We start from the raw sequence: 27171 nt of genomic DNA, 5'->3' as shown, positions 1-27171 counted from the left end.
TGTGGAAAAATCCTCTGTGGTTAGGATTCAAGAGGGGAATTTAAAGAATAAATGTGTCTAATATTTAAATTTAATTTTTTATTCTTTTTTGCAACAAATGCTATCTTTTACCTGCATTTCATAGAATTGCAACGTGTTGTGTGTGTGTATTTATGAAGATTTTGGTTTCTAAGTGACATGGAATGGATGGAAAGGAGTTTTGAGACAATTTTAAAGGATCTCAAGAGGTTAACATCAGGGTTATCTAAGCATTACCATCATAATTTTTAAGTCATAGCATCATCCTTGGGCATAATTTCTGAGGGATTCATTAAATTCTAAATAATCATCATCACTTGATATAGTTTTACTTATATAATAGTCAGCATTATAGTAATCCTGAGCACTGATCTTTTTTTTTTTCTTTTTGAGAATTGATCTACTAGGTTTGTATCAGTTGGACAAGGATTTCAATTTCTGCAAGACCAAAACAAAATAATAAAACTAATCAGAAGTTCAATTCTCATTTAAAATTCTGAGCTGGTATGTCAGTTCAGTGTTGCCACAATTTTAGGAATTTTGACTTATTGACTCTTATTTTTCTGCCATCTCATCCATAAGGTCAAGGATGGATCAGCACTACATCCATGTTACAGTGAGTGGGAGGCAGAAAAGTGGAAGTGGGGGACAAGCCTATGCTGGAAAGGGATAGATAAAAATGGCACACTGTGTTTCATCACATTCTTTTAGTGAGAGCCTACTGTTTGGTTGTAGCAAATCTAGATTGACAATAAGCAGTGAAAAGGAATATTTTTGCAGTTATTTTATTGTGTTTATTTTGGCTTTATTTTGTTTTTTAGGCACTGTCTCACAAAGACCAACTCTGGTTTCATGGAGCAAGCACTAATGTGGATATGAGGCAGGTACTACTTCTAGTTCAGGTGCTGTCAAATCCAGTCTGTGGCTCTATGCTACGATTTTGCTCGTCAATCTGTTTTCACAACTGTTGATGAACCAGCTGAATTAAGTTATTTCCTTGGTCTAATTCAGGTCTAATGGACTGAAAAATTAGCTTCTACAAAATTTATTGAATTAAGTGGAAAAACATTAGAAGACTTCTTGAAAGCTTTCCTGTATACTTGATTGGTTCCCATTCATGATAAAAGATATACAATTGTCCAACTTTTCAAAAATTTCTGTTTTCTTCCATTTGTTTCTGCAAAATAACATCTAGCCATTCTAAAATAGGAAGCAATGACCTTTTACATCTTACAAAGAATTAATTAATATGTATCTTTTAAATTATCAATTACTGCCCCTTTACAAAGAACCTAATGAATTTTATCTGGTATGGCTTGGAGAAAATAATTGTTATCAGAAAAAGAGCTTCTTGTACAAGGTCTCAACTTCTGACTAAGTTATCTGGTAAATTCATTTAGATGAGTGGTGAGTATTTTTTACTGGCACTGAGTGCAAACTCTGGGATAAAAAAATAATGTAAGGCTAAGTACAATGTAGAAAAAAGACAAAGCAGAAATAGAGATGGGTAAGAAATATAGTGCTGGAAACTAAAAAGAGAAATAGACAAAGAGAAATAGAAGGACAATTAGAAAAGGAAAAGACTTGAAGCTGACTAGTGAGTAAGATACAGAACCAGATGGACTTGTTTTAATTAAACCACTACCAGCATCTCCTGGAACAAAAGAGTCACAGAAAATGAAAGGAAAAAAAGCACAACCCTCACCCCCCCACACACACAAAACCATGTCATAAGAAAATATAAAATTTTTTTGCCATTTAAAAAAAAACAATATGTACTGATCCAAAGTCCTCATTTTTCATTGAAGGAAATTATGAGAAGAAACTTCACCTCAGTGACTGAGTTCATTCTCTTAGGACTGACCAATAGCCTGGAATTGCAGATTCCCCTTTTCCTGCTGTTTCTGGCCATTTACATGGCCACAGTGGCAGGGAATCTTGGCATGATTATACTCATCCAGGTCAATGCCCGTCTCCACACACCCATGTACTTTTTCCTGAGCCACTTATCCTTTGTGGATCTGTGTTTCTCTTCCAATGTGACTCCAAAGATGCTGGAGATTTTCTTATCAGAGAAGAAAACCATTTCCTATCCTGCTTGTCTGGTGCAGTGTTACTTTTTTATTGCTTTGGTCCATGTGGAGATCTATATCCTGGCTGTGATGGCCTTTGATCGGTACGTTGCCATCTGCAACCCTCTGCTTTATGGCAGCAAAATGTCCAGTGGTGTGTGCAAATCCCTCATCACGGTGCCTTATGTGTATGGAGTGCTCACTGGCCTGATGGAGACCATGTGGACCTACAACCTAGCCTTCTGCGGCCCCAATGAAATTAATCACTTCTACTGTGCTGACCCACCATTGATTAAGCTGGCTTGTTCTGACACTTACAACAAAGAAATGTCAATGTTTGTTGTGGCTGGATGTAACCTTTCCACTTCTCTCCTCTTCATCCTGATTTCCTACCTGTATATTTTTCCTTCTATTCTTAAGATTCATTCCACAGAAGGCAGGCACAAAGCTGTCTCTACGTGTGGCTCCCATCTGACAGCTGTTACCATATTCTATGCAACTCTTTTCTTCATGTATCTTAGACCTCCCTCAAAGGAATCTGTGGAACAGGGGAAAATGGTTGCTGTATTTTATACCTCAGTAATCCCCATGTTGAACCCCATGATTTACAGCCTTAGAAATAAAGAAGTGAAAGAAGCATTAACCAGAGAGCTGTTAAGGAAAAACTTATTTTCTTAAAAGGTATCTCTATTCTTTTGGTCACCAAACATTTCCTAGACCTTTTTCCTAAGTTACAGGACAGGATTGATGGTGAAATGAGAAATACGGTATGCCAAAGGGGACTACTGCATTGTTTCAAAGCTTTAATGATTTTTTTTTAATCCAAACTCACAAAATAAAATTTTTATTACAAAAGTTAAATGTTTGTACTTGTCTTTCATTTTGTTCAACAGGTACTTTAATTTCTTTGTCTTTTGTACACATCATAGGATTACACTTCTCCCTTGGTTTAGATGGAAGTGTGTGGCTATTTCTGGAAAATGAGTTAGATTAGAATTTATGTGTCAGTTCCCATTTAAGCAGTTAATTGTTGGTGAAAGAACCCTTCAGTGAGTTTTTTTTTTTTTTTTTCTGTCATGATAAACAGCAAGATTTAAGATTTAAGCGTGGGTTCTTGAGTGAGGAGATGTGGCACAAAGTGCTCCACCAACTCACAACAGAAACGTAGAATGAATGAGAAATGTTCTTTGTTCTATAAGATACTACTATATGTTGAGTTGTTTATTTCCATGGCTGAAAGTAGCCGTTTCCAGCTGATACAATCTTAATTACACAAAATTCAAACATGTGGATTCATATAATACAGAAATTAAATACCCCAACTCTCAAAGAAATCACATTTGAGATTTAATGTGCTTTTGGTCTTTTTCTCCTATGTTTTTACACATATACATGTGATTAGTTGACATTATTTGTTATTATTATTTAAAATTACTAGGGTAAAAAATATATTGCTTCAAAAGCCAAACAATTTTACAAGGTTTATGTAATCTCCTATCTCACTTCTTTCCTGCCCCATCTCGTTATAGATACATTCTTGATATTTCCTTAGGTAATTAACTTATTTTAAATTATCTGCTTATGTCTGTTTATTGACTTTTTCAATCACGGACATGACTGATTGGCATTTTTTTATTAAAGATAAAGTATTAAAATTCTTCCACTGATTCCTTCATCCCTTCCCAAGAACTATAACTTCTTTCTCCACGTCTTCACAATACGATTAAATTCGAATATTTTCTTAAATAGATATTTGTTGTTAAAATTACTATGAATGTATCATTAGTAATACCTGAATAATACTATGAGTCATTACTAATACTAATTACTAATTATATGAATAATACTGTGAATGCAATTCCCTTCTTGTACTATTATTTGATTTTCTTATAGTTAATGGTTATGTTTATTTTTGATTTTCTTTTCGTACCTAGTTTTTCCAAACTTCCACAGAACTATAAAGCACCTCTTATAGAGACAAAATGATAAATGATCTATACTTTCCACATTTTCTCCCTAGAGGTCCTCTGTCCTCCTATTGGATTCTGCACTGCTTGCTCTCTAGGTCTGTTGCAGAACTGTGATCTCGAGATAATAATTGCTACCATTGGTTCAAAATGTTTCATTCATCAAACCTATGTGATCACTGGGCAATATATTACAAACTGGACATTCAGCAATAAGCAAGACAAAAACGTCCTTCATTACATTTTAGGGGAGGAAGTTAGATAGCAAGGCATCTAAACAAACAGATAATCAAATATTTCAGGTATTGCAAAGTGCCATGGAAAAGGTAAAACCAGGCAATATGGAAGACAGTGACTGGCAACATCAGAAGTGAGGGTCATGATAATGTGTCAGTTTCAGTGGATGGGAAGGACTCTTGGGAATTGAAGCCTACATGATCACATGTAGGCAAATATAAACAGAGCATTGGAAAATATAGTCAGGAGAATCAATAGCAAGTACAAAGATTTAGGGATGAAGCCTAGTGTGTCAGAGTAGCATAAAGAGAGAACGTGTGGCTGGAGCTTAAGAAATGAGAGAAACAATAGGAAGAGTTGATGCCAGGAAAGTGGCTCCTTTATTGGATGGTGCTGCAGATTCCCGTAGTTGAGAAGGCAAACAGACTGCCACGCTTTTCTTTGATGTCTCATTTCAGTTGCTGTCACCTCGTGTGTGGCCAATATTCCCTCAGGTTAGACATAAGGAGAAGTTGTAATTTGGTTGATTAATTTTTAAAAAAATTTATTGTTCTTTTTATTCAGGAAAGATGTTTTACCACTTGATGGACTTTTCTACTATCCAATTCCAAGTTCCCTCTATACCTTTCTTTACCCTTATATTTGAAGACTCAGCCGAAGCATTATCTCTTCCAGAAGTCTTCTCTAATGCATTCAGGCAGTGTAGGTACCACATTATTCCTTATCCATGAGTTTACAATTCTATCATTGCATTTATAACATGATGCTCAAATTATATGTATATACATTTGTTTCTTCCACTGTTCTAAGAAGTTCTTAAGAGAAGAAACCATGTCCTTTCATCTTTATGACCTTTGCACAGTATCTCATAAAGAGATGATGCTCAACTCATGTTTTGTGAGAGAGTAAGAATTTGCTAATCCTTTCCTCTTTCTGCCTTTGCCTATGGCCAATTACAGATTCTTCTCTGTGACTCTCCCTTATTCCAATCTAATATATAGTTGAGGCAGAACAATAGATGATTACTTTGGTTTAGTAAAATCACATTAACTCTCTTTATCACAAATGTCTTGTTACAAACCCATGAAAAGGAGTTGTTTCTGAGGAGGAATTTGAGATTATGATTTTATTGGCACCAGACAGGAATGATCCTACAGTACAGGTCCATTTTCATTGAAGAGAAACAGATAAAAGTGAATGCTGAGCCATAGTGAAAGGGTTTAAGAGAACTAGTTCTGAGTAATGTTTGTAACAATGCATCTTCCTTGAGATCCATTCATAATTACACATTACATTCGGGGTACAATTTATGGACAGAAGGGTCTCCCCTCCTGCTCAGGCAGAGAAAATGTTTCCTGGAAATCACTAAACAGGCATTTACTAAGACCAGGAAAGTTCCAATCCTGGAAAAGAATGCACTCTTTTCATACTTTTTATACCTCTGGCCTCACTAAGAAAGCTTTGACTTTTGACTCAGGGTGGAAATTCACAAATTCCATTATGTAGGGTGAATAACAATTTTGTGTGCTGCTTTTTCATTGCCATCCCAAGATTCATGATATCTACTTTAAATTGTTGGCTATGAGTTAAAAATCAAGATTCTCTTCAGATCTTTGTCTACTGAAAAAAAAAAACCTCTTCATATCGAGACGGAATGGTGTGGTGGGAAAAGAACTGATTCTGGAGTTATTCAGACGTGAGATTGAATCTCAATTCTATTATTTATTTCTTATTTGTGTAATCTTAGAGAAGTTACCTCTCAGGATCAGTTTATGTAATTGCAAAACATGATTAGTGAGAGTCAGTTCATGGGATTATTGTGAATATCAAATATTATTTATCAGCTATCTCTTCCTCAATTTAATTTTGAGGCGAAGGTGCTCTGAATTCAATTTTAGATTCAATTATAGAAAACTTTTCCAAACATGATAGACATGATAGAAACAATAATTTAAATATGTTACTTATTCATTCATATATTTAAAATATACTTGTTGATTATTGTACATGTCAGGCACTGTTGTTATCATTGGTAATGATCAGCGTCTTCCACCTGCCACATTCCATGAGTTTTTCTCCTGGAAATCAATCATTGATACCTAGTATTACTTATTTCCATATCGTAAGCATCCCATCAATGTGCAAACTCCTTTAGGGGAAGGATATATCTTTTGTATTTGTTTTCTGAAGATTAAACAGCATGAACTTTGCAATTAGTACATATTTTGTATGAATTTTTTCCCCCTGAGGAAGATTAGCCTTGAGCCAACATCTGTTGCCAATCCTTCTCTTTTCTTTTCTTGAAGAAGATTACCCCTGAGCTAAGATTTGTGCCAATCTTCTTCCACTTTATATGTGGGTTAACACTGCAGCATAGCTGACCAGTGGTATAGGTCCACACCCAGGATGCTAACCCACGAAGCCAGGACACCAAAGTAGAGCATACCAAACTTAACCACTGTGCCACAGGGCCAGACCCTTGTGTGAATTTCCTAAAGGGCAAACAATGTAGGAAATATGTTAGAGATCTTGAAATGATGAAAGTAATTACCTGAATTTAGTTTCATGGGAAGTTGTGCATCAGGGTATTTTAAAGTTGCCTTTAGTAATGTCTAAAGTATTGCCCTGTACTCATTGAAGACAATTGGTTTGAACTCCGGTGAAATATAAAATATTAATTAAAAGTTATCTTGATTTGAGAAAGTATAGTGCTACCAATTAGTATTTCTCCCTTTAAGGGTATTTTCCTCTGGGATGCCAATTATAATTGCTGCTTCTTGAAACATTTGGGGATTCTCCTAAGAAATATGCTGATGTCAATAACTTGGGTGTCAATCCTATAGCGCTGGTCAGAATTTGATCTTTGAGGTCATTAAGTTGACACTCTTCTTTTCACGGGCAGGAGATGAAATGTGTTTGTATATTAGTTTTTGATATATAGTAATTTATGTATTCTCTTCATTAAATTGCATACTTTTTAGATATCAATGTGTTTAAATAGGTAGTTTTAAGAGGAATTTGCACAGACAATGCACTTTCAATGAAAGAAGATCTATAGGGTATTTACTCAACTCTATCTTTGTGTTTTTTGGATATTAACAGTGTTTTTTGAATCATTCTGGGAGAATTCCATAGTATAGATCTCTAGGAGATGTTTCACCGTAATTAATTTCAAATAATATTCTTTTTATGCTTTCCATTTGCCTAATGTCTTGGTGTCTACCATCACAAATTTCCACAAAAAAACAAAATTTGGAAATTTATATCTATGTAGTTTATTAACGGTTTAAAACTTTTCTGACCTCTAAGAAGTAAAGCATATTCTCAAACAGGCTTTTCCCTGTGACCATTAAGCATATGGAAAAGTAAGCTTCAGTATATGTAGCTAAGAAGTTTGGACTAGAAGATTTCTAAATTTTTTATGGTTCTCTTATTTATAAGAATCTGGATTCTTTTCCAACTCCCTGTTTCTATCTAGGACCTGATTTTTCATAAGCCATACTTGTAATTCAGGGAAAATTTTTTTAAGAATATTGACCTTCTTCTTCTTCTTTTTTTTTTTCCAATCAAGATACTTTAAATATGAGACAGTACTCAAAGAACTAAACCAGGTCAAGGACCTTATCACAATAAGTTAATGAAGACGATTCTCATCCCTGTTTTGCCAGTTTGCATATGTAGTCGCTTCACTCATCACAATTCCTGACTGCATCTGAACATTTACTACATTTCTTAATTCTTAACAGCAGTCTGACAGATCTCCCATGGGCTCTATCTTTATATTAGCTTCCTCTGTTTTCATAGTCGCACAATTCAAGAATTAAAATAAGGTTAGTGATAATGGTTTCCACCAAAAATGACATGTGCCCATGACCGGTAAGACCTGAGAAAAATTGCAAAGCTCCTTAGAGACTGAGTCAGTACTATAATCTGGATCTTGTATTGCAGAAGTTGCTCATGGGCAGAGAGTTAAAAGAAGAGCTCTTGGCTTCCTTCTTCCCAATTGAATCATAATATCTAGCCACTATCCTAGATGCTGGGCCCAAATTTCTTCCTTTTCTTTTGTTTGTTTGTTTGTTTGAGGAAGATTAGGCCTGAGCTAACATCTGCTTCCAATCCTCCTCTTTTTGCTGAGGAAGACTGGCCCTGAGCTAACATCCGTGCCCATCTTCCTCTACTTTATATGTGGGATGCCTACCACAGCATGGCTTGCAAAGCGGTGCCATGTCCACACTCGAGATCTGAACCAGCAGACCTCTGGCCACTGAAGCGGAACATGAGAACTTAACCACTGTGCCACCAGGCCAGCGCCTCTTCCTATTTTTAAAAGTTAGGGCATGGATACCTTGGCTGCCTGTCTTACTTCTCACTCCTTCATCCTTTATCTTTGTTAGAAAGTCCATCCCGATTGTCTGCACCTCAAAAAAACTGTATTTTTAGATCCTGTTTTATTCATATTTGTTTTTTCCAGTAGCCTATAGTACAATCATTGATGCAGAATAGTGAGGTGATAATATTAGATCAATTGAACTTAACACTTTTGACAACAGTTATTATCTTTTCACAAGCACTTGATTCAAATGAGAGGAAATGATGGGCTTTCCTGGGAAAGTATCATGTTACAGAAGAACACTAAACTGGGAAACTCTGATGCTTGATTCCTCTGCTTGTTCTTCCATTTTTGAGCTGTGAGCCAGGGTCGCAGTGTTAAATTTTCTGAACTTGATCACTCACCTAACCAAACCTATCACCTCTATCTTGTCCACTGTCTTGCTTCTAGCATCCAGCACCGTATCTAGAACTTGAAAGATTTGCAATAATTACTATTATAGGCATGTATACATAGATGAACGAATGGCTTACAGGTTTTACAAAGTGACAAAGTGTTTTCTGAACTATAAAATTTAAAGTTAATAAGATGGGTACAATTGTTGAAAGACTTCATAATGTTTAATAGCTGAGAAAATGACATTTGAAACCAGAAGTTCAAAGAAACCATCTGTTTCTTGACTGTAAAATGGAATGATACAGTATGTATTTCACAGTGTTGTTCTTGGAATTAAGTAAGATAATACATGGAAAGTACCTTCATACAGTGCATGAAACATAAGAACTCAACAAATGTTATTATTGCTGTTGTGTTGTTATACCTCCAAGCAGCAAATTAACCAGGTCTGGTAGTTTCATTTTTATTCAGGTTAAAAATGAAGTGCTTCTCACATTGATGTCCTCAGCCTATTCAGAGGATATAAGAAGTTTTATGCAGCCTCTGACAAGTTATCTGTTAATGATATTTGCTAATGTCAAAATTGTTTGACAGAAAAAGAATATTTAGATGTGTCATTCATTTTATGTAATTCTTAGTATGGAGAAAATTGTTTGTAATTTAAAATTTGGAGACATTAACACATAATATTTTAATTTATTGTAATATATTTAAAATAATTTGTGATAAATTCAATAAAATGCATACCTTTTATATAAATTATAAGGAAAAAATAAGGAATGCACATTAAACCACCACCTTGCATTAGAAATTATTTCTGTAAATAAGGATGAAATTTACTTTTTTCCTATTTAATCAATTAAGCCAACAGCAAATATTGAAAAGATTCTTCTTTTTAACTGTGATTTGAAATTCCTTCTTCATCCTGTATCAGGTTATGACATGTGTAGATCTATTTGTGGACTTTATACTCAATGACATTGGTCATTTTTCCCAATTGTGTACCAATAACATACTGTCCTGAATATTGCAGTTTTATAGTAGGTCTTGATATCTGATAGGAAACTCCCTACAAAGGAGTGTTCTATGCATAAAACAGGGAAGCAGTTGAAGCAGATGTTAAGAGAATATGCTTAAGATATAATAGATTCTGCTGATAATGGGCCATGAATTCAGATGGCACCTTTAATCTCTTATCTTCATATTATATTAGTCCCTACTCCTCATTTTTCTTGACAGCTATTAACTCTCAGATCTCTGATTTCTCCATGATTTTAGAGCAACCCTTTCAGTGTGTTCCTATGTTCCTAGTCTCAACGTGCTCATCATAATTCTTAATAGTTAGCTATTCAACAAATGCACGGATAACCTTGGCCTCTCTCAATGCTGAACACTTCCCCACCTGCACCAACAGCATGACCACCACTACCATCACCATCACAACAACAACAGCAAATAAGTTAATAAAGCTTCTTGTTGGGTTTCAGACAATGAGTTGAACTTGATGAGATATATAATACATCAGTAGATGACTGAACCAGGAAACATGAGATGAAAGTCTAATAGATAAGTCATATCTTCTCCCTAGCATTCAGCTTCTCAGTGTTCAGAATGAACTTTACCTGTCTTATCTTTGAAGTCCTTTCTAACATTCCATATTCTATGTCTATGCGCAAATGCATGTAGTCAGGAAATCTAAGCATTTAGAATTTATATTGTGATTTCTTCTTTGACATATGTCATCTATTTTTTTTAATTTCCCAAAGTACCAAGATACGTAAATTTATAATTTGTCTTTAGTGTCTCCAACTTAATTGCACAGTGTTATGACAAATACAACCTGAATGAAAATCAAGTGTTGAAAAACTTTTAGACTTGCTTGATGGCATATCTATTCATATCTAATTACGGAAAAGCTGCTGAGATAACATAACTAAAGCCTTTTGGATCCTTTTTATAATATTTAACTTGGTACAATATTTAACCAGAGTTTCAGTGATTAAAAAAACTTTTATCTCTCTCCTTAGATAATCAAATCAATGCCTCACAGATGAGACAAAGAAATGTCCAGAAGAAACTATACTGAAGTGACAGAATTTATTCTCTTGGGCCTAACCAGCAGTGCAGAGTTGCAAGCTGCTTTTCTTGTGTTGTTCCTTGTGGTCTACATAGTCACAGTGATAGGAAACCTGGGCATGATTGTGTTAATCAAAATCGATTCTTGGCCTCACACTCCCAAGTACCTTTTTCTCTCAAGTTTGTCTGTTCTAGATCTGTGTTTCTCCACAAACGTCACTCCCAAAACGCTAGAAAATTTCTTATCAGAGAGGAAGACCATCTAGTATGCAGGTTGTTTGGTTCAGTGCTGTATTGTCATTGCTGCGGTCCTTACCAAGCACTGCATACTGGCAGTCATGGCATATGACAGCTACATGGCCATCTGTAATCCTCTGCTCTACAGTAGCAAGATGTCTAAGAGAGTCTGTGTCTGCCTGGTCATTGTCCCTTATGTCTATGGTCTTCTCCTCAGTGTGATGGAAACCTTGAGGTCCAACAACCTGTCCGTGGCACCAATTAAATGAATCACTTCTACTGTGCTGATCCTCCTCTTATAAAACTGGAATGCTCTGACACCTACAGCAAAGAGTTATCAATGTACATAGAATCTGGCTACAGCAATGTCCAGTCTTTCCTGATTATTCTTACATCCTGCATGTTTACCCTTGTTGCTGTCCTCAGAAGCCATTTTGCAGAGGGAAGGAACAAAACCTTTTTCCACATATAGCTCCCACCTAACATTGGTCACAATCTTCTATGGAACCCTCTTCTCTATGCATTTGAGATGTCCCACAGAGAAGTCTGTAGAGAAGGCAAAGTGGGAGTTGTGTGTTACACCACAGCAATCCCTATGCTGAACCCTATGATCTATGACCTCAGGAACAAGGGTGTGAAACTGGATGAGGCTATATTAGAATACTGTGCATTAGGATGGTGAAGGAAATGGGTGGAAGGTAAAAATGGTAGTAATCTCTTACTTGCATTTGAGTAAACTTCTCTGTGTCTGTTGCTGTCTAGACCCAATTAAACATAAACATTATGATTTATAAAATAATTTCAGTTAAATGACTATCAAACATGGCTTGTTTGCGATTAAAAAAAATGTCCTTGAACATAAATAAACTTTCAGGAAAGCTTAAAACTTAGATACCATGCACCATCAGCCCACATAAAGGAATCTTCTGTATAATTTTGATTTCTAAAACAGCCAGATGCATTTAGAAAACACTTCCCTGAGGGCACTTTTATAATACTTCAAGAAAAAGCTTACTTAGTTGTAATACTGAGCCTTTGGAACGATGTGTATGTGACAAAATATTTTAAAAGAGATTTCATTCAACAAAATTTGTGGAGGCTTTCTCAGGTATCTGAGATTCTCCCATCATCTGTGAAATAAAATGCAATCAATTTCAAGTGTTGGGCAATATTGGAAGTGGATTAGAAAGTCATCATTTGAATGAAGAGTGAAGGTGAGGTATTTTAAAAAGTAGGTTGGAGATTTCTATTCACCAATGGGGTGGAGGTATAACTTCCATCTTTTAGCCTGATACACAGGGTTTTGGAATAAACATTTGCTTAGACTCACTTGCAAGGACATTTGAGGATATAATTAAGTTTTGGATAAATAAATAGATAACTGCATGTCAATATCTGTAGATGATCACACCAAGGTCAAGAATTGTCCTGTTTTCCAATGTCTTGGAGTATATTTATCCCCTAGAACTCAGGCACAGCCCTGTGGAAAGGAGGACGAGGAATTACTCAAATTAAATTTCTTCCACTTTGAAAAATAGAACATCAAAATAGTAACTAAGTTCAATCAGAAGAATAAATTTGCATGCTTCATAATGTAGAGATTGTGAACTGAAAATTATACCCACCACCTTTGCAAACAATTATCTAAGTCAATACAAATTAAAATCAAATTTGTCAAACATGTTAATTTATTTTCACTTCTGAATGGGTAGAAACCATAAACATGAGGAGGATAGCTATTAGAAATCATCTGATATTGGTAAAAATCATTAAGGGATTTTTTTTACGATGTTAAAAAATAGAAAAAACAACATAAGCAACAATAATACAAAGCTATAAATCTCAATCTGGAAATTAGGTTTTATTTTAGAGAAGTATATTAATTCTTTCAGACAAGGAGAAGTCCATTTGGGGCTGTTCAGTGATGTGTGTATACGACATGCACCCTCTTTTTTTTTTTTTTACAACACTTTCTTATTGAAAAATGGAAGAAAATTGCTTCATTAATGCAAAGAATTGTGCTCATGAAGTACAGAATATTTGAAACGTGTTGTGACACATGCAATATTGACATGATTATTATTACAGAGGAAACTGAAACCTTCTTCCTCCTCCCCAATAAAGACAATGCGACTGCCAGGATAGACAAAACATTTTAAAACAGGAAGACCGAAAAATCCCAAGTCCTTCTGGTCTTTTTATTTTATTCATTTATTCTAAAAGTTCTAATCCTGCTGAGAACTTTTCGCTGTTGAGATTCATTTTCCATTATAAATGATGCAACATGTAGCATTTTAACGACCTCTTCAGGTTTCTGTCTATATTCTCCAGGGAGAAGGCCCCTAGTGGGAAATCCAACCTTTACAAATCCTTCAGAATTATCCATTGATGATGACAGATGAGATGTTTCCAAGAACATTTTGTCTTCACGGACTGGTAGGTTCATGCACAGGGAGAATCTATGTGTTTTTATAAAATCAGTCTGAAGTGTTAGCCTTCTGGATTGTCCTTGTGGTTCTCAGTAGGGAAAGAATGTTCTGGAAAAGATTATTAGGAAGTGAGATTAGAGAGGCTTCACTGTGGCAATGAGTGTCTGTTGTGGATAGAGCCTTTGGCCTGATGGTCTCGTCTAAGAACTGCAATCAGGCAGTGGCAGAAACGTATACCACTTTACCTAACAAACAATTGGAATCCTCCCCATAAAGTGTCACTAAGTGGTAATCAAATAATTGTATTTCCATTTTCTCTGCTAAAGACATTTTCTCTTTAGTACTAGTGTCATTCTCAATTTCTCTTGCTCTATCTCCCTCTCCGTCTCTCTCTCGTACACATATACAAAGTCATTGAGTCAAACTTTTATAAAGTACTAGCATCTATACAATACCAACAATATGTGTTCAAGCACAATTATTGACAAGCCCATTTATCCTCAAGACTTTAGCAAATGACAATGTACTTCTTAGAAACCACCAGGACCTTTCATCATTCTTCCTTCTACATCCTAAATGGTTGGAGTTTAACATGGAGACAGCCTAGGAGAACAGCTTGACTCTGTATATGATTTTCTAGAATTCTCTGTCCTTTTATAAATAGCACTCCGAAGATCTCTGTAAGACGATGACGCTTAAATAACAGGCCCAGAGATTTCCTAGAGTAATTATCTTGGTTTGTTTAGGACTGAGGTGTTTCCCAGGATGCAAAACTTCCCTTCCTAACCAGGAAATTCCTGGGCAAACTGGTTGGTAGTTGTACACCCCACATAGATCCCACCACAGTCTGAGCTGGTGGCAAACATTGATGGATTTCATTGTGATGTCAATGGTTTGAATCTCATGCTGCTAAACAACTACTTCACTAAACAACTACTAAAATTTGAGGCCTTATCAGCACTGTAGACTCAGCTCACATGGCTTCACTTACTCACTTGACTCCTCACTTAAGTGCTTGAAGCCTAATACCATTTACCTTTCTCTTCTATTTCTTGACTATATTTGCCGTAAGTGAAAAAGCAGCAGTTAAAAATATTTTCATTACATATAAGGTTTATTATTCATCAAAACATAAATACATTGTAAAAATTATGTTTTAAGAGTGCCTAAATAGAATACCTGACAACATAAACAGATTTCTTGCCTAAGTGTGTGTAAAATGGCTATCTGTTTGCAAGAAGGCAAAAGAATCCTGCAGAGGATCTTACATCTCCCTGCAGAGCCAAGAGGATATAGAGTTGGCAATACCCTGTATTTCTCTCTTTTGAAAATTCATCATGGAGTGAGATCACGCTTCTTTGTACTTGGGATTTAGCAGAGGCAACCTAGACTGTAGGGATGGATGAAAGTCATCTATTATTTTTCCAATCTCCCTTTGATTTCTATAACATAAATTTTAATCAGGAAATGAGTAGTGAATATAATAATAAAATAGATATGACAGGAAAATTAAGCTAGGGGAAAATCCTAGGGAATAAGCAGACATCAGATAATAATGAGCAGGAAAAGTTGTGTTTCTTTGTAGACGAAAACCAGGTTGGTTGGAACAGTTTATTACGGATAAAAGGAGAACCAATGATTTTTCTGTAAAGTATTAACTACGTAAGTTAGTGAATGAATGAATGAAAAAATAAAGAAAGAAATAAGTATGAAAGTGATGATGATGATGTTTTTCTAACTTGTACTTTGGTGGCAAATGCAGGACAGTTTTATGAAGAGCCATCAGTTGTCCTTTGGCCCATCAATAAAAGGAACATAAGTAGAACATTACAGCTGGCAAATTAGCTCAAAATATTTAAACTATTAGAATGTGCTAGATAGTATCCAGAATCTAGACAGCTAGCCATAGATACAGTCAATAAATAAAAATAGCTGCCTATGCAACCCCTCAAAATTTTTTCTTATCTTTCTGGTTCATTGTAGAAATTTTATTAATTAAAGCTTAAATATTTATGGACTAATAATATAGACTTTCACTCAGTATTTTTTGCTCTTATTTCATTCAAAAGTCTAAGACAGAAGTAAAGGAAATAAGAGACTATCATATAATTTATTAATGCTTCAAGACCCAAAGGAGGAGAAGATTCTAAAAAGAGGAGACGACATTTGAATTTATTCTTGTTAGACTTGCTTGCATTGTGGACAATGGCTGGCGAGAATTCAATTCTTTTTTAGGTTAATTTTCAAAATGTTAAAATTGTTAAATCAATGTGATGTTTGACGTGGTTTTTCCTTTCTTTTTTGCTGATAAGAATAATTAGTTTATTAAAGCATTTTATACAATTTTATTAAGCCATTTTTAATACTTATTATCTCAAATTTACAAAATTAATAAATGGAGGTATCATTTAACTTTCCAATTACAGAATGGCATTTCTTTGTCTGTGGCTTTGATTAAACTTCTAATATATTGTAGACCTTCTAAACTCTACAAATATAGTGAATATAAAATATATATGCACATTCTAAAAGTAGGGGCCAGTGGTAAAAGGTCTTTCCTTTTTCAGGAGATAATAAGAACAAAAATTCTCCCTGTGAATTTTTTGTTTGTAGACAAGTCAATCTACACACAATAAGTTCTGTCACTATTCATCTGTAATTTTACATTATTTTACCAATTTCTCAATAGAGAATATCTCATGTACATACACACACATAAGAGAAAGATATACTGCTAAGAAAAGATCCATGAGAAAAAAGAGAATAAAGAAAAATAGCAGAGGAATGGTAAGAGAATGGGTTAGGAAAAGATAATGTAAATGAAGAATGCTATATTTGGTATGTGTATTCTCTGATTTCTATTTATTTTATTAGATAAAAGTGCATCTCTGCCTGGATCAGCTTTAAGAAAATGCCCAATTTTAATGATCTTACAGAATTGATTCTTTTGGGATTAACTAGTCATCCTGAATTGCAACTCCTCCTCTTTGTGGTTTTCTTACTGGTCTACATTATCACCCTAATTAGGAACATTGATATGATCGTATTAATCAGGATCAGACCTCAGCTTAACAGCCTCATGTATTTTTCCTCAGTCTACTGTTTTTTGCAGATGTGTGGTTCTCCTCTAATGCCATTCCTAAAATGTTGGACAATTTGGTATCTGAGACCAAAACCATTTCCTACCTTGGTTGTACGGTGCAGTGTTTTTTCTTCATTGCCTTTGTCCCTGTAGAAGTCTTCATCCTTGCTGTGATGGCTTTTGATAGATGCATGGCGATTGGCAACCCTCTGCTCTATGGCAGCAGAAAGTCAAGGACTGACTGTATTTGATTGATCTCTTTCCCTTACATATATGGCTTCTTCTATATGGAGTTTGATCTCCACATTGTGGACCCATGGTTTGTACTTCTGTGGAAACACTGAGTTCAATCATTTCTACTCTCATCAAAACGGCCTATGCAGGAAGCTTCATTAAAGAATACACCATGTGCACATTGGCAGGTCTCAACTTCTCTTATGCTTTATTAGTCATTATCATCTCCTGCATACTTATGCTTATTGCCATCCTAAGAATTCGTTCAGCAGAAGAAAGAAAGAAAGCCGTCTCCGTGTGTGAATCCCACTTGACAGCTGTCACCATAGTTTATGGAATTCTCTTCTTCATGTATCTCTGAAGTCCAACAGAAGAATCTACAGAATAGGAAAAAATGGTGGTTGTGTTTTACACCACAGTAACTCCTATGTTGAATCCTATGATCTACAGTCTCAGGAACAAAGATGTAAAGGAAGCCATGAGCAAAGCAATCAGTAGAACATTTTTGACTAAATAAAATAGAAAATTAAAATGCATAAGGAGACTTATAGTTCAGTAGAAGGAGTGGAAATTAACCATTTCTTTTGAATAATTTTGAGGAAATTTGTTATGCTTTCAATGAATAAATAATAATAATACACAATCAACAAGGAAAAATGGTGTAAAGTCATGATATAAAGATAAGAGAAGCATATTGTAAAGAAAACTCTCTGGGTCTATGAAATCTGATATGATGAAAACATGTGGATGATATCATCTACTGTTTTTGCCTTCCACACAATGTGAAATTCAGTAGGTTACTTTGTAAGTGGGAAAGTTTTTTCAAGGCTCTTCCACATTTCACAAGTCTGCACTTTCAATTCTGATTTTAAAAGAACTGTTAGGTTCTCTTTACCTAGAATCAGTGATGGCTCAGAATTATGTGTTATTGTTTTCAAATGCTTAAATGGAATACAATTTCACCATAAGTCACTGTTATAGTTGTAGACAACATCTCTGACAATGGTATATTTTATGAAGAATGTCTTTTAAACTTTATGTAAGCAATGTTAATTAGTTTAACTATATAGTAGATGAGTTTACATTTTCAAATGTATATTAGTCAGTTAAATAAACTTCATTTACATGTGAACATAATTACAATTCCATGGTATCCATTTAAGATATTATTTATGTCTTATCTTATAATGACTATCAGAAAGTGGTAACATAATCTCATTGGCACGTGGAATTTAGAATGTGTTTCCATAAATATTTATCAACAAGTTATTTTTAGAAAATTTGGGGGGATGTAGAAATATATTTATTATTTTTTGTCTTCTTTATGCTTTTTTTAAAGTATGTTTTGGGGGGTTGATTGTAGTAGAAACCAATTTATCCCTTCGTAGTTCTAGCACACACATTTGCAACTTGTGATATATGTCATATTTGACTTTAAAATTATTGCATTATCGTTGATATATAACAGATGTCTTATCCTCTGTTATTTTACAATATTGCTGCCTCATTATCAAAATGCTTTTATTTGAAAGAGGAAAAATTTCAGGACACAAAAACCTGAGTTTGATTATGAATGCACAAAATCAATAACCTTTCCTGTCAGGATTCAAATCTTGTTTATGTTATTTTATTTATCAATATTCTATCAGGATATTTAAAAAATATGGCTAGATTTTTCACTAGGAATGCATAATTATGCATTCATTTTATATGCATGCATGCACATGAATATGTACATGCCTATATATCTGTGTGTCTGTATATTTGTGTTTATATCTATGTATGTTTATTTTTTTCAGCATAGTCAGCTTGATCAGTACTTTCCAGAACTTTCTATTTAGGAATTTCCCTTATGACCAAACTACTTCTTATGTAAAATTACCAGCATGATTACGTCTTTCATAATATTGTATATTATGATATACTATCTTTATGTAGTATATTTTTTCCCCTTCTACTACATTTAAGTTTATAACTCTAACCTCTCTACTTCACCTACAACAGAACTGGTTTCTCTATTTAACTATATCCTCACCATAAATTGTAAAACTTAGTCAATTTGAAAGTAAGAACATGTCCTCATTATTATAATTTAAATATGCCTGAGTACTAGTGAAGTCAGACATTAGAATATATTCTTTGGGCATAGGAATTATTTTAATTTGTTTCGGTTTGTCTATTTTTCTATTGGGGAATTCATTTTTTTGAAATAAGTATTTGTTAATAACTGTGTATTTCAAGAATATTTTCTCACTGTACATTAAGTTCCATGAGAGAAGAAATCATTTCTGTCTTGATCATCACTTTAATACCAGTATCATAAATTCTGTGCATAGTGGGAGCTTATTAAATATTTGTTAATTACATCAATGAATTGACTATTATATATGCCACATATTTTTTTAAAAACTGTTGCTTATTTTCTAAGTTAGCTTATGATGTTTTAAAATATATTTATATCCTAAAGGATGATAAAGTCAGATAAACTAAAATTTGTCTTGATAGTTTCTTCACTAGTGTTATAATAAAAAGATCCTTTTTCAAATATAAGGTGGTAGAGTATTTTATGTTGTCCTCAAATCCAATCTTCTCGTCTTTTTTCAGTAAAAACAAAACAAAACAAACAAACAAACTAGACATGTTTCTCAGGTGCCCTTGCATTCTTTGTGGCCAGGTGTCTAAGGTGTGTCTGAGGGCATATGAGCGGCAGTACTGTATACCATGTCCATGCCTGGCCATAAAATTGTCCCGTGGTTCATTGTTTATTTTATCTTTCTTGGTTTTTTTTGTCTGTTCACCAATTGCAAACAAAAGTCTGTGAGGCCCCAGGAGATGGTGGGGAGTCACAGGAAAAGTTTGGCTCACTGATTCACTGTAAGGAAGGTCTCATGCCAAGATCTTCGTTTACCTGTTAAATGAGTAAGAAATAAACTTCTTCAGTGCTAAGCCAACAAGATTTCAGAAATTGTTATGGCCACTAGCATTCTTTTAACTAATATGATCAGACTGCCTAACCATTCACATAAAAGTTCATGTAATGCATACATGTTTAAAATATTTACACTTAATTTTAATCATTTAGAATTTATTTTTGTATGTGGTCTGAGGCAAAAATCTAACACTAATTTTCATAAAACATTAACCACCCTTGTGTATTTAATAATCTATCTTCCCTCACTAATTTTAGAATTTCAATAATATTATACATACACTAGTTTATATTTCCTTTGTTATATTTCTCAGCATTCTAACCTATTGTTTCATTCATTCATTCATCTAACTGAGTGAGTAACTCATTAGCTGAGTGCCTATTATGTCCTAGGTACTGTTTTAGTCATTTGTTGTTAAAGAACAAAACAGAAAAAGAAATCCTTGATCTCATGAGGCTTATATTCCAGTGATGTGAGATATACACAAACAATCATCACAATACATAAGGAAATCATATGATATGTCAGTGATCCTATACAAAATCTGGAAAAAAATTATTGTAGGATATAGGAGCAAAGGAGTGTCTCTGGCATAGGCGTGAGAATGAGGGTAGATTTTATCGAGATGGTGAGAATTAAGCAAAAATCTCATAAAGGTGGTTTAGAGATTAGCCTTGCAGGTGCTTGAGGAGTGGTGTTCTAGGCAGATGGAATAGCCAGTGGAAAGGCTTTACAAAAATTTCAAGGTTTCCAACCTAAAGCATTGTCACTATGGCCTTGGACAATGAAAAAAAAAATAATGGGATATGATATCAGAGGCACACTGAGGGATAAGTGGCCAATTATTTAAGATTGTTTCAGCCACTGGATGGTTTCTACTCAGAAAAATGGGAAGCTGTGGGAAGGTTGCAAGCTAAGCAGCAACATGAAATTAATGCTGTTTTAAAAAGATCAGCTCAGTTTTTGAGTTTAGAATGGAGTATAGAGTGGGAGAAAGTTATATAACTCAGGCGAGAAAGATGGTTGCTAAGACTTAGGTATAGCAGTAAAGGCTGTAAGAGGTCCTCAGATTCTGAAAATATTTTCAATATAGAGCTCTTTCTCCAAAAGGTAGAGTTGTTTGGAGGTGGCAGTCCACCACAAATTCCCATCACTCTTGTATCTAGGAACCACCATGTGAATAGCTCCCACCAATGCAATGCAAGTATATTTTATATGTGAAACTTCTAGACTGAGGTATTTACAAAGTATAGATGGTTTCCTTATCCTTTCTCCAACATGTGACAACAGGAGATAGATGCTCAAGGGACTTAGTGAACTGCATATTGTTGGAGACAGAGGACTTAACAGTTTGAGACCCTAAAAGAAAGCATGAAACAAAACCCTTCCAGGATCTGGAGTACCTGTTAATAAATCTTGTGAGTGAGAAACAAAATTCGTAATAGTATATATTTTAATACTTCTCTTTTTGTTGATTATTGTAGCTAGTAATTCCCCACACCAGATCTTCAAGAACTATACCTTTGATTTTTTTTTAATTAACCCTACTGTTTTCTGTTGTCAGTTGCTGCTTTTATGTTTATGAACCTAATTTTTTCTATTTTTATATTTATTTCTTAACATTTGGAGTTAAACCCTTGATTGATCACTTTATATTTTATCTTATTTAATAATCCTAAATATTTGAGATTACATTTCAGATATGAACCATAGTATATATTTTGAAATGCATAATTCCTAACATGAAACGCTTTAAATTTAAATTTTAGTTTTGCTTTCTCTTTAGATCCAATAGTTATATAAGTGCATATTTTAGTTTATAAATTGTTTTAATAATTTAATATTAATTTAGAAATGTTTGTGGTTTAAAAAAATCCTTGTACTCATTCATATCTTTCAGGTATTATGCTGGTTCTTTTGTGCTTTGCCAACATGAATTTTGGAAAGTATTCAATGGTTGCTCATAGCTTCTTACACTGAGAACCACATTTGTAATCTAAAGGTCAGAGGAATCACTTAAGGCTATTTAGTGTCTTATAGAGGTTTGCCTTAAAAATGAAACCTAACACAACATTTGCATGGATAAAAAATAATTAATTTGCACTTGAAATTAATTTTGGGTTCAGAGAACTATAGGTTACCTTTAAGATCTTGGGTCCAGGACTCCCGAGGGTAATAAACTCCTGGTTCCAGGTCACACAATTATTCTTTCAACATCCACACAGAACTCTAATTTACACATACTTACCCCATACTCTTAAATTCCAAAATACGGTTTCATTGTAAGTCAGGAGGTGCTCAACCCTATTCTACAAAGTGTCTAAGTGATACTTAGTTATGTGCCTCTCCAACCTATGCAGTTCACCTATGGAAAACCATTTAACCATTTATTTATTCAACAAATATTTCTTGAACATCTATCATGTGCCCAGTATCATTACAGGTGCTGGAGAAGGGCCAACAGCAAGGCAATTGATGTCCTTCTAATAAAAATTTCATTGCAATGGAAGAAGAATGAATTTGGGGCGAACTAGCAAACTCTTGTTGTAGGAACTGAAGGAGGCCCAGTGTGAGTGTAGCATCCTGGTCAGGCCAGAAGAGGGAAAACAAATTGAGGAGTGGATATAAATTGTCAAACCACTCAATTAAAATGATCAAGTGCATGTACTGCTGTAATTATACACATTTTTGGGGGGTATAATAAGAACGTATTTTTGTTCCCTGACCATAAAGACCATTTTAGAATATGTCGTGTACATCCGTCACATAGTGTAAATAATACCCCTTTTGGGTCAGGAATTGAGATTTCTGGTTGGCCCTGTTAACAGTTACTTCTTGGGCATTAGGATTAGAAGATTACCAGTACAAACGCTGGAATCAGGAATCTAGTCCCTGATTCATTAAAAGTGTGACCTTGAGCAAGTCACTGAACCTCTCTAAGACTCTATGCTTCTTGTCTTTAAAGTGAGAATAGCAATATTTACCTCAGGAAGTAATTATGAGAATTAAATTTGCATAGTGTCTGGCATATACTAACTTCAATAAATGCTTTGTTGTCATTATTATTTAATTTTGCGGTTTTCCTTATTTATGAAATGAGGGAGTTTTTATTTATAAAATAGGTGAGGGAGTTCCTGTTTTGATTCGCTGTAATTTTAATCATAGGGGATACTGTTTCCCTTTTCACTGGAAAAGCTAAGTGGCACAGAATGTGAAGTACAGAACACAGGATTGTCTCGTGCAGGTGGAGTAACACCATCACCACGTTTAGTGTGATGCAAATCCAAAGCAAATTTCCATATTTGATCCCAGGACACAATCAAAATAACTCAAGTTTTGGGAAAATAAAATTGTGCAAATCTGTTATTAAAAAAACAAAACTCAACTGTCGACTCTTTCTCTAGAGACTTACTACTCCCAGGGTCGTGTCTAGGGGAAGCTTCTTAATTGCCTCCTTTTCCTAAGGTAAACATTTAAAGGAAACTTCCATTGCGGACTTCCAGTTTCTCTTTTTCTGTTATATGTTGTTTACCATCACTTATATAGCATTCATTTTTCAATTCTGCATGCTTACTTGGAATAGTTCTCTTCATTCTGAGGTTCACATAAAAATACATCTTATCTGGAACTATCAGGTGAAACATGTTTCTTAGATTTTATTTTTTTTATTCTTTATTAGTTACCAGTAATTAACATTAATTATTCCATATATGTTATCTGTGTGTGTAGGTGTGTATTTGTGTATGTGAAGCAGAGAGAGACAGAGAGAGAGAGAAAGAGAGAGAAATTTTCTATAGATATTTGATTATTTGGTTATTACAAATTATTAAATCAAACTACAATTTCCAGGAGTGCACTTAATAATAATTATGCCTTGTATATTTATGTGTTAATGTGTAATATCTATTTTCATTAAAAAACACACAATGAAATTAATACTGTTATTACGGTTCCATCATATTAAGGCATAATAAAATTAAAGACAAAACAGAACAAAAACAAAACCTGCCCAAGTTCATAAAATAAGTCATGGAGCCAATATCCAACCAAGGTCTGAAATAAAAACAGAATTCTTTCACTGGACTATTTAATATTTCCTCATGCCTAGTCTGGGGGAAAAATCCACATTTATTGGTAATTTAATTTGAAATACAGAGGGATACGATATGGGAAGTTTGCGTATATATTTTTCCTTTTAGATGGTGAGGAAATTCCTCTAAGTGTTTATGAGGTCCCCAAACCCTCTGCTTTTTTCCAGACCTCATACCCTCTAAGATCAGACCTAAATATTCCACTTTCTGCTTGAGTCCACCATCACTCCCTGTTACCTGGCTAACCACCACTCAGGTTTTCATGTATTTAGCTTCTGTGAAGTACTAACACCACCATCTTTTATATCTTTTTTTGTGCTGAGCCAGCCTTGATACTGTGCAATCAGATCTGACTTTCCAAATAAGAATTCCTCTGTTGCCAATTTCTGAAAAATGCATAAAAGTGAAAAACACAGGCAGCTGCAGCCATATTCTGTTGATTCAAATATAAGTATGATCTGTTGACATGTTTGTGATCTCTTTTCAGGTGCAGAATCTCTCTTCATTTTTGCATTTCCTCTATTATCTATGATGGTGTCTAAAATACATATTTTATTAATTTTTGTTTGTATATGAACCTGTCAGACTTTAAAAATACAATGTTTTCTTGTTTAGGGAATTCATGTGTCTCAAAAGTTAATACATTTTTTTAATAAACTAGCATTGCTTAGGCAGTTTATCTGTGACCTATTTTTCTTGTCCCTGTTCCTGTGGACTGCACACGCTCAAGCAGCCCACAATAATGTTTCAGAAAAGCCAGGGCAAATGCGCAAAACACATTTCGCCTCCTTTCCAGAACTTTGATGAGTATATCTTAAGCTGAGAGCATAGTAACACACACTACAGATTATATATCCAACAGAGAAGGAGAATATTTTATCAAGTTATTTTCCTGCTTGGTATATTTTTTTGTTTACTTTTTCCCAAGAAAATTAAAACAATTTTTTGAGGGTGAAAGATAAGGCTTAACAACCAGTTTCTAATTTTTGTGGACTTCAATGTTTAAAACTTCGTTTAAAATTGTTTATGTTTATATCACAAAGATTTCACAGAAGTTCAAATGAGAAAAGAAATGTTACACTTTTGCGTATTTATCCAAAGAACGTGACAATGCTAATTCAAAAAGATGTATGCACCCCTATGTTCATTACAGCATTATTCACAATAGCCAAGAATTGGAAATATCTTAAGTGCCCATTGCCAGATGAATGGATAAAGATGTTGTGATATATGCATAATGGAATACTACTCAAACACAAAAAGATGAAATCTTGCCATTTGTAACAACATGGATGGATTTGAGGATGTTGTGCTAAGTGAAATAAGTCAGATGGAGTAAACCAAATACCATTTGATTTCACTCATATGTGGAAGATAAAATAGCAAAGATAAGAGTTATAAAGATAAAAAAACAAAAACAAACCAACGCATACATACAAAGAGGCAATTGGTGGTTACCAGAGGACAAGGGATGTTGAGAGAGGGTGAAAGGGGTAAACAAGCTTATTTGTATGGGGATGGAGGGCAATTATTTTTTTTGACGGGGGAACAAGATGCAGTCTATACAGAACTTGAAATATAATGATATACACCTGAAACTTATATAATGTTATAAACCAATATTACTTCAATAGAAAAATTAGGAAGAATTGAGTCATCACAGGTGGTATATGCATGCACAGCAGCAGTTTGTAATACATTTACTTTACACTGTTGAGAGCAAAGCAGCACCATCTATCATATTCACTTAATTGCTGGTCATAATGCAACTGATTTATAATTTTATTTGCATTTGTTATTCATTTTTTAGCTTTATGAAAGTTGCATTAGTGCCACACGTGATTACTGCATATATTTGAGGATAATAAATAAAGCCAAATTAAAAGAGACTTTCATATTACTACTTTTCACCCTGTGATTTCACATTTTTATTTCTAAGAGACTCACAAATATATTCCTTTAAAATGGCAATTTTAATTTTGTAAGATGAATGATTCATTCGTAGATAAAGAGTTTTGGTCAATTTTTAAATACACATGCTATGATATGAATGGTGAGCTCAACAATAACACAGTGATTGCTATTGATTTTTACTTTAATATAATTTTATTCATAGTATAATTTTCATTTTTATTCGTTTATTTTTTTTTTTTTTTTGAGGAAGGTTAGCCCTGGGCTAACATCTGCTGCCAATCCTCCTCTTTTTGCTGAGGAAGCCTGGCCCTGAGCTAACATCTGTGCCCATCTTCCTCTATTTTATATATGGGACACCTACCACAGCATGGCATGCCGAGCAATGCCATGTCCCCAGCCGGGACTGAACCGGCAAACCCTGGGCAGCCAAAGTGGAACGTGTGAACTTAACCGCTGTGCCACCAGGCCGGCCTGACTTTAATATAATTTTAGAAAAACTTCTACTTTATGCATAATAGATTGATGCTCACCTACAACTCAATGTGATCCCATGTATTCTCAAAGCTTAATTTATCTCTAATATCTGTGTATGCTTAAATCCAAATGGTCATGTTAAATTGACTATTGAAATACTCTTTGAAGGGAGAATGAAGCTCATAAAGGTAACAAGAAACTGTGGGACTGGGACGGATGGGGACAAGATAGTGAGATTATCCAGAATGGTGGTTCTCTTTACATCATGAAACAAAGGATTGTATTTTATTTATAAATTTTTTCATATGTGGCCAAATTACTTTACTGAAATATAATTGACATATATCCTTGTGTTAGTTTCAGTTGTACAACATAATGATTGAATATTTGTATATGAGGTGAAATGATCACTACAGTAAGTCCAGTTAATAACAGTCCCCATACATAGTTAAAGATTTTTTTCTTGTGATGAGGACTTTTAAGATCTACTCTCAGCACCTTTCAAATATGCAATATATTATTAACTATAGTCACCATACTGTATATGATATCCTTGTGATTTATTGATTTGAGAACTGGAAGTGTGTACTTTTTGACTGCTTTCACCCATTTTGTCTACCGCCCAACCCCAGCCTCTGTCCACCACCAATCTGTTCTCCCTACCTATGAACTTACTTTTTTTAA

General features: G+C 34.4%; 1 protein-coding gene and 2 pseudogenes across 1 annotated transcript; all 3 read left to right on the top strand.

Moving 5' to 3' along the window:
• Window positions 1–1832: 1832 nt before the first annotated feature.
• On the top strand, window positions 1833–2768 carry LOC106832663 (olfactory receptor 5M8). Its single transcript, XM_014843506.3, has one exon. It carries the CDS (start codon window positions 1833–1835, stop codon window positions 2766–2768), a length of 936 nt encoding a protein of 311 aa, XP_014698992.2.
• Window positions 2769–11083: 8315 nt separating this feature from the next.
• LOC106832548 (olfactory receptor 5M5-like) lies at window positions 11084–12015 on the top strand (annotated as a pseudogene).
• A 4658-nt stretch (window positions 12016–16673) lies between these two features.
• Window positions 16674–17595, top strand: LOC106832658 (olfactory receptor 5M3-like; annotated as a pseudogene).
• The last annotated feature ends 9576 nt before the right edge of the window (window positions 17596–27171 follow it).

The sequence above is a fragment of the Equus asinus genome, chromosome 17 (genome assembly GCF_041296235.1).
Source record: "Equus asinus isolate D_3611 breed Donkey chromosome 17, EquAss-T2T_v2, whole genome shotgun sequence".
Classification (NCBI taxonomy): Eukaryota; Metazoa; Chordata; class Mammalia; order Perissodactyla; family Equidae; genus Equus; species Equus asinus.
Note: the sequence above shows the minus strand (reverse complement) of the source record. Positions and strands in the feature narration are given on the sequence as shown.

Coding starts and splice junctions, on each gene's coding strand:
- LOC106832663 (XM_014843506.3), top strand. CDS start 1,833: ATGAGAAGAAACTTCACCTCAGTGACTGAGTTCATTCTCTTAGGACTG.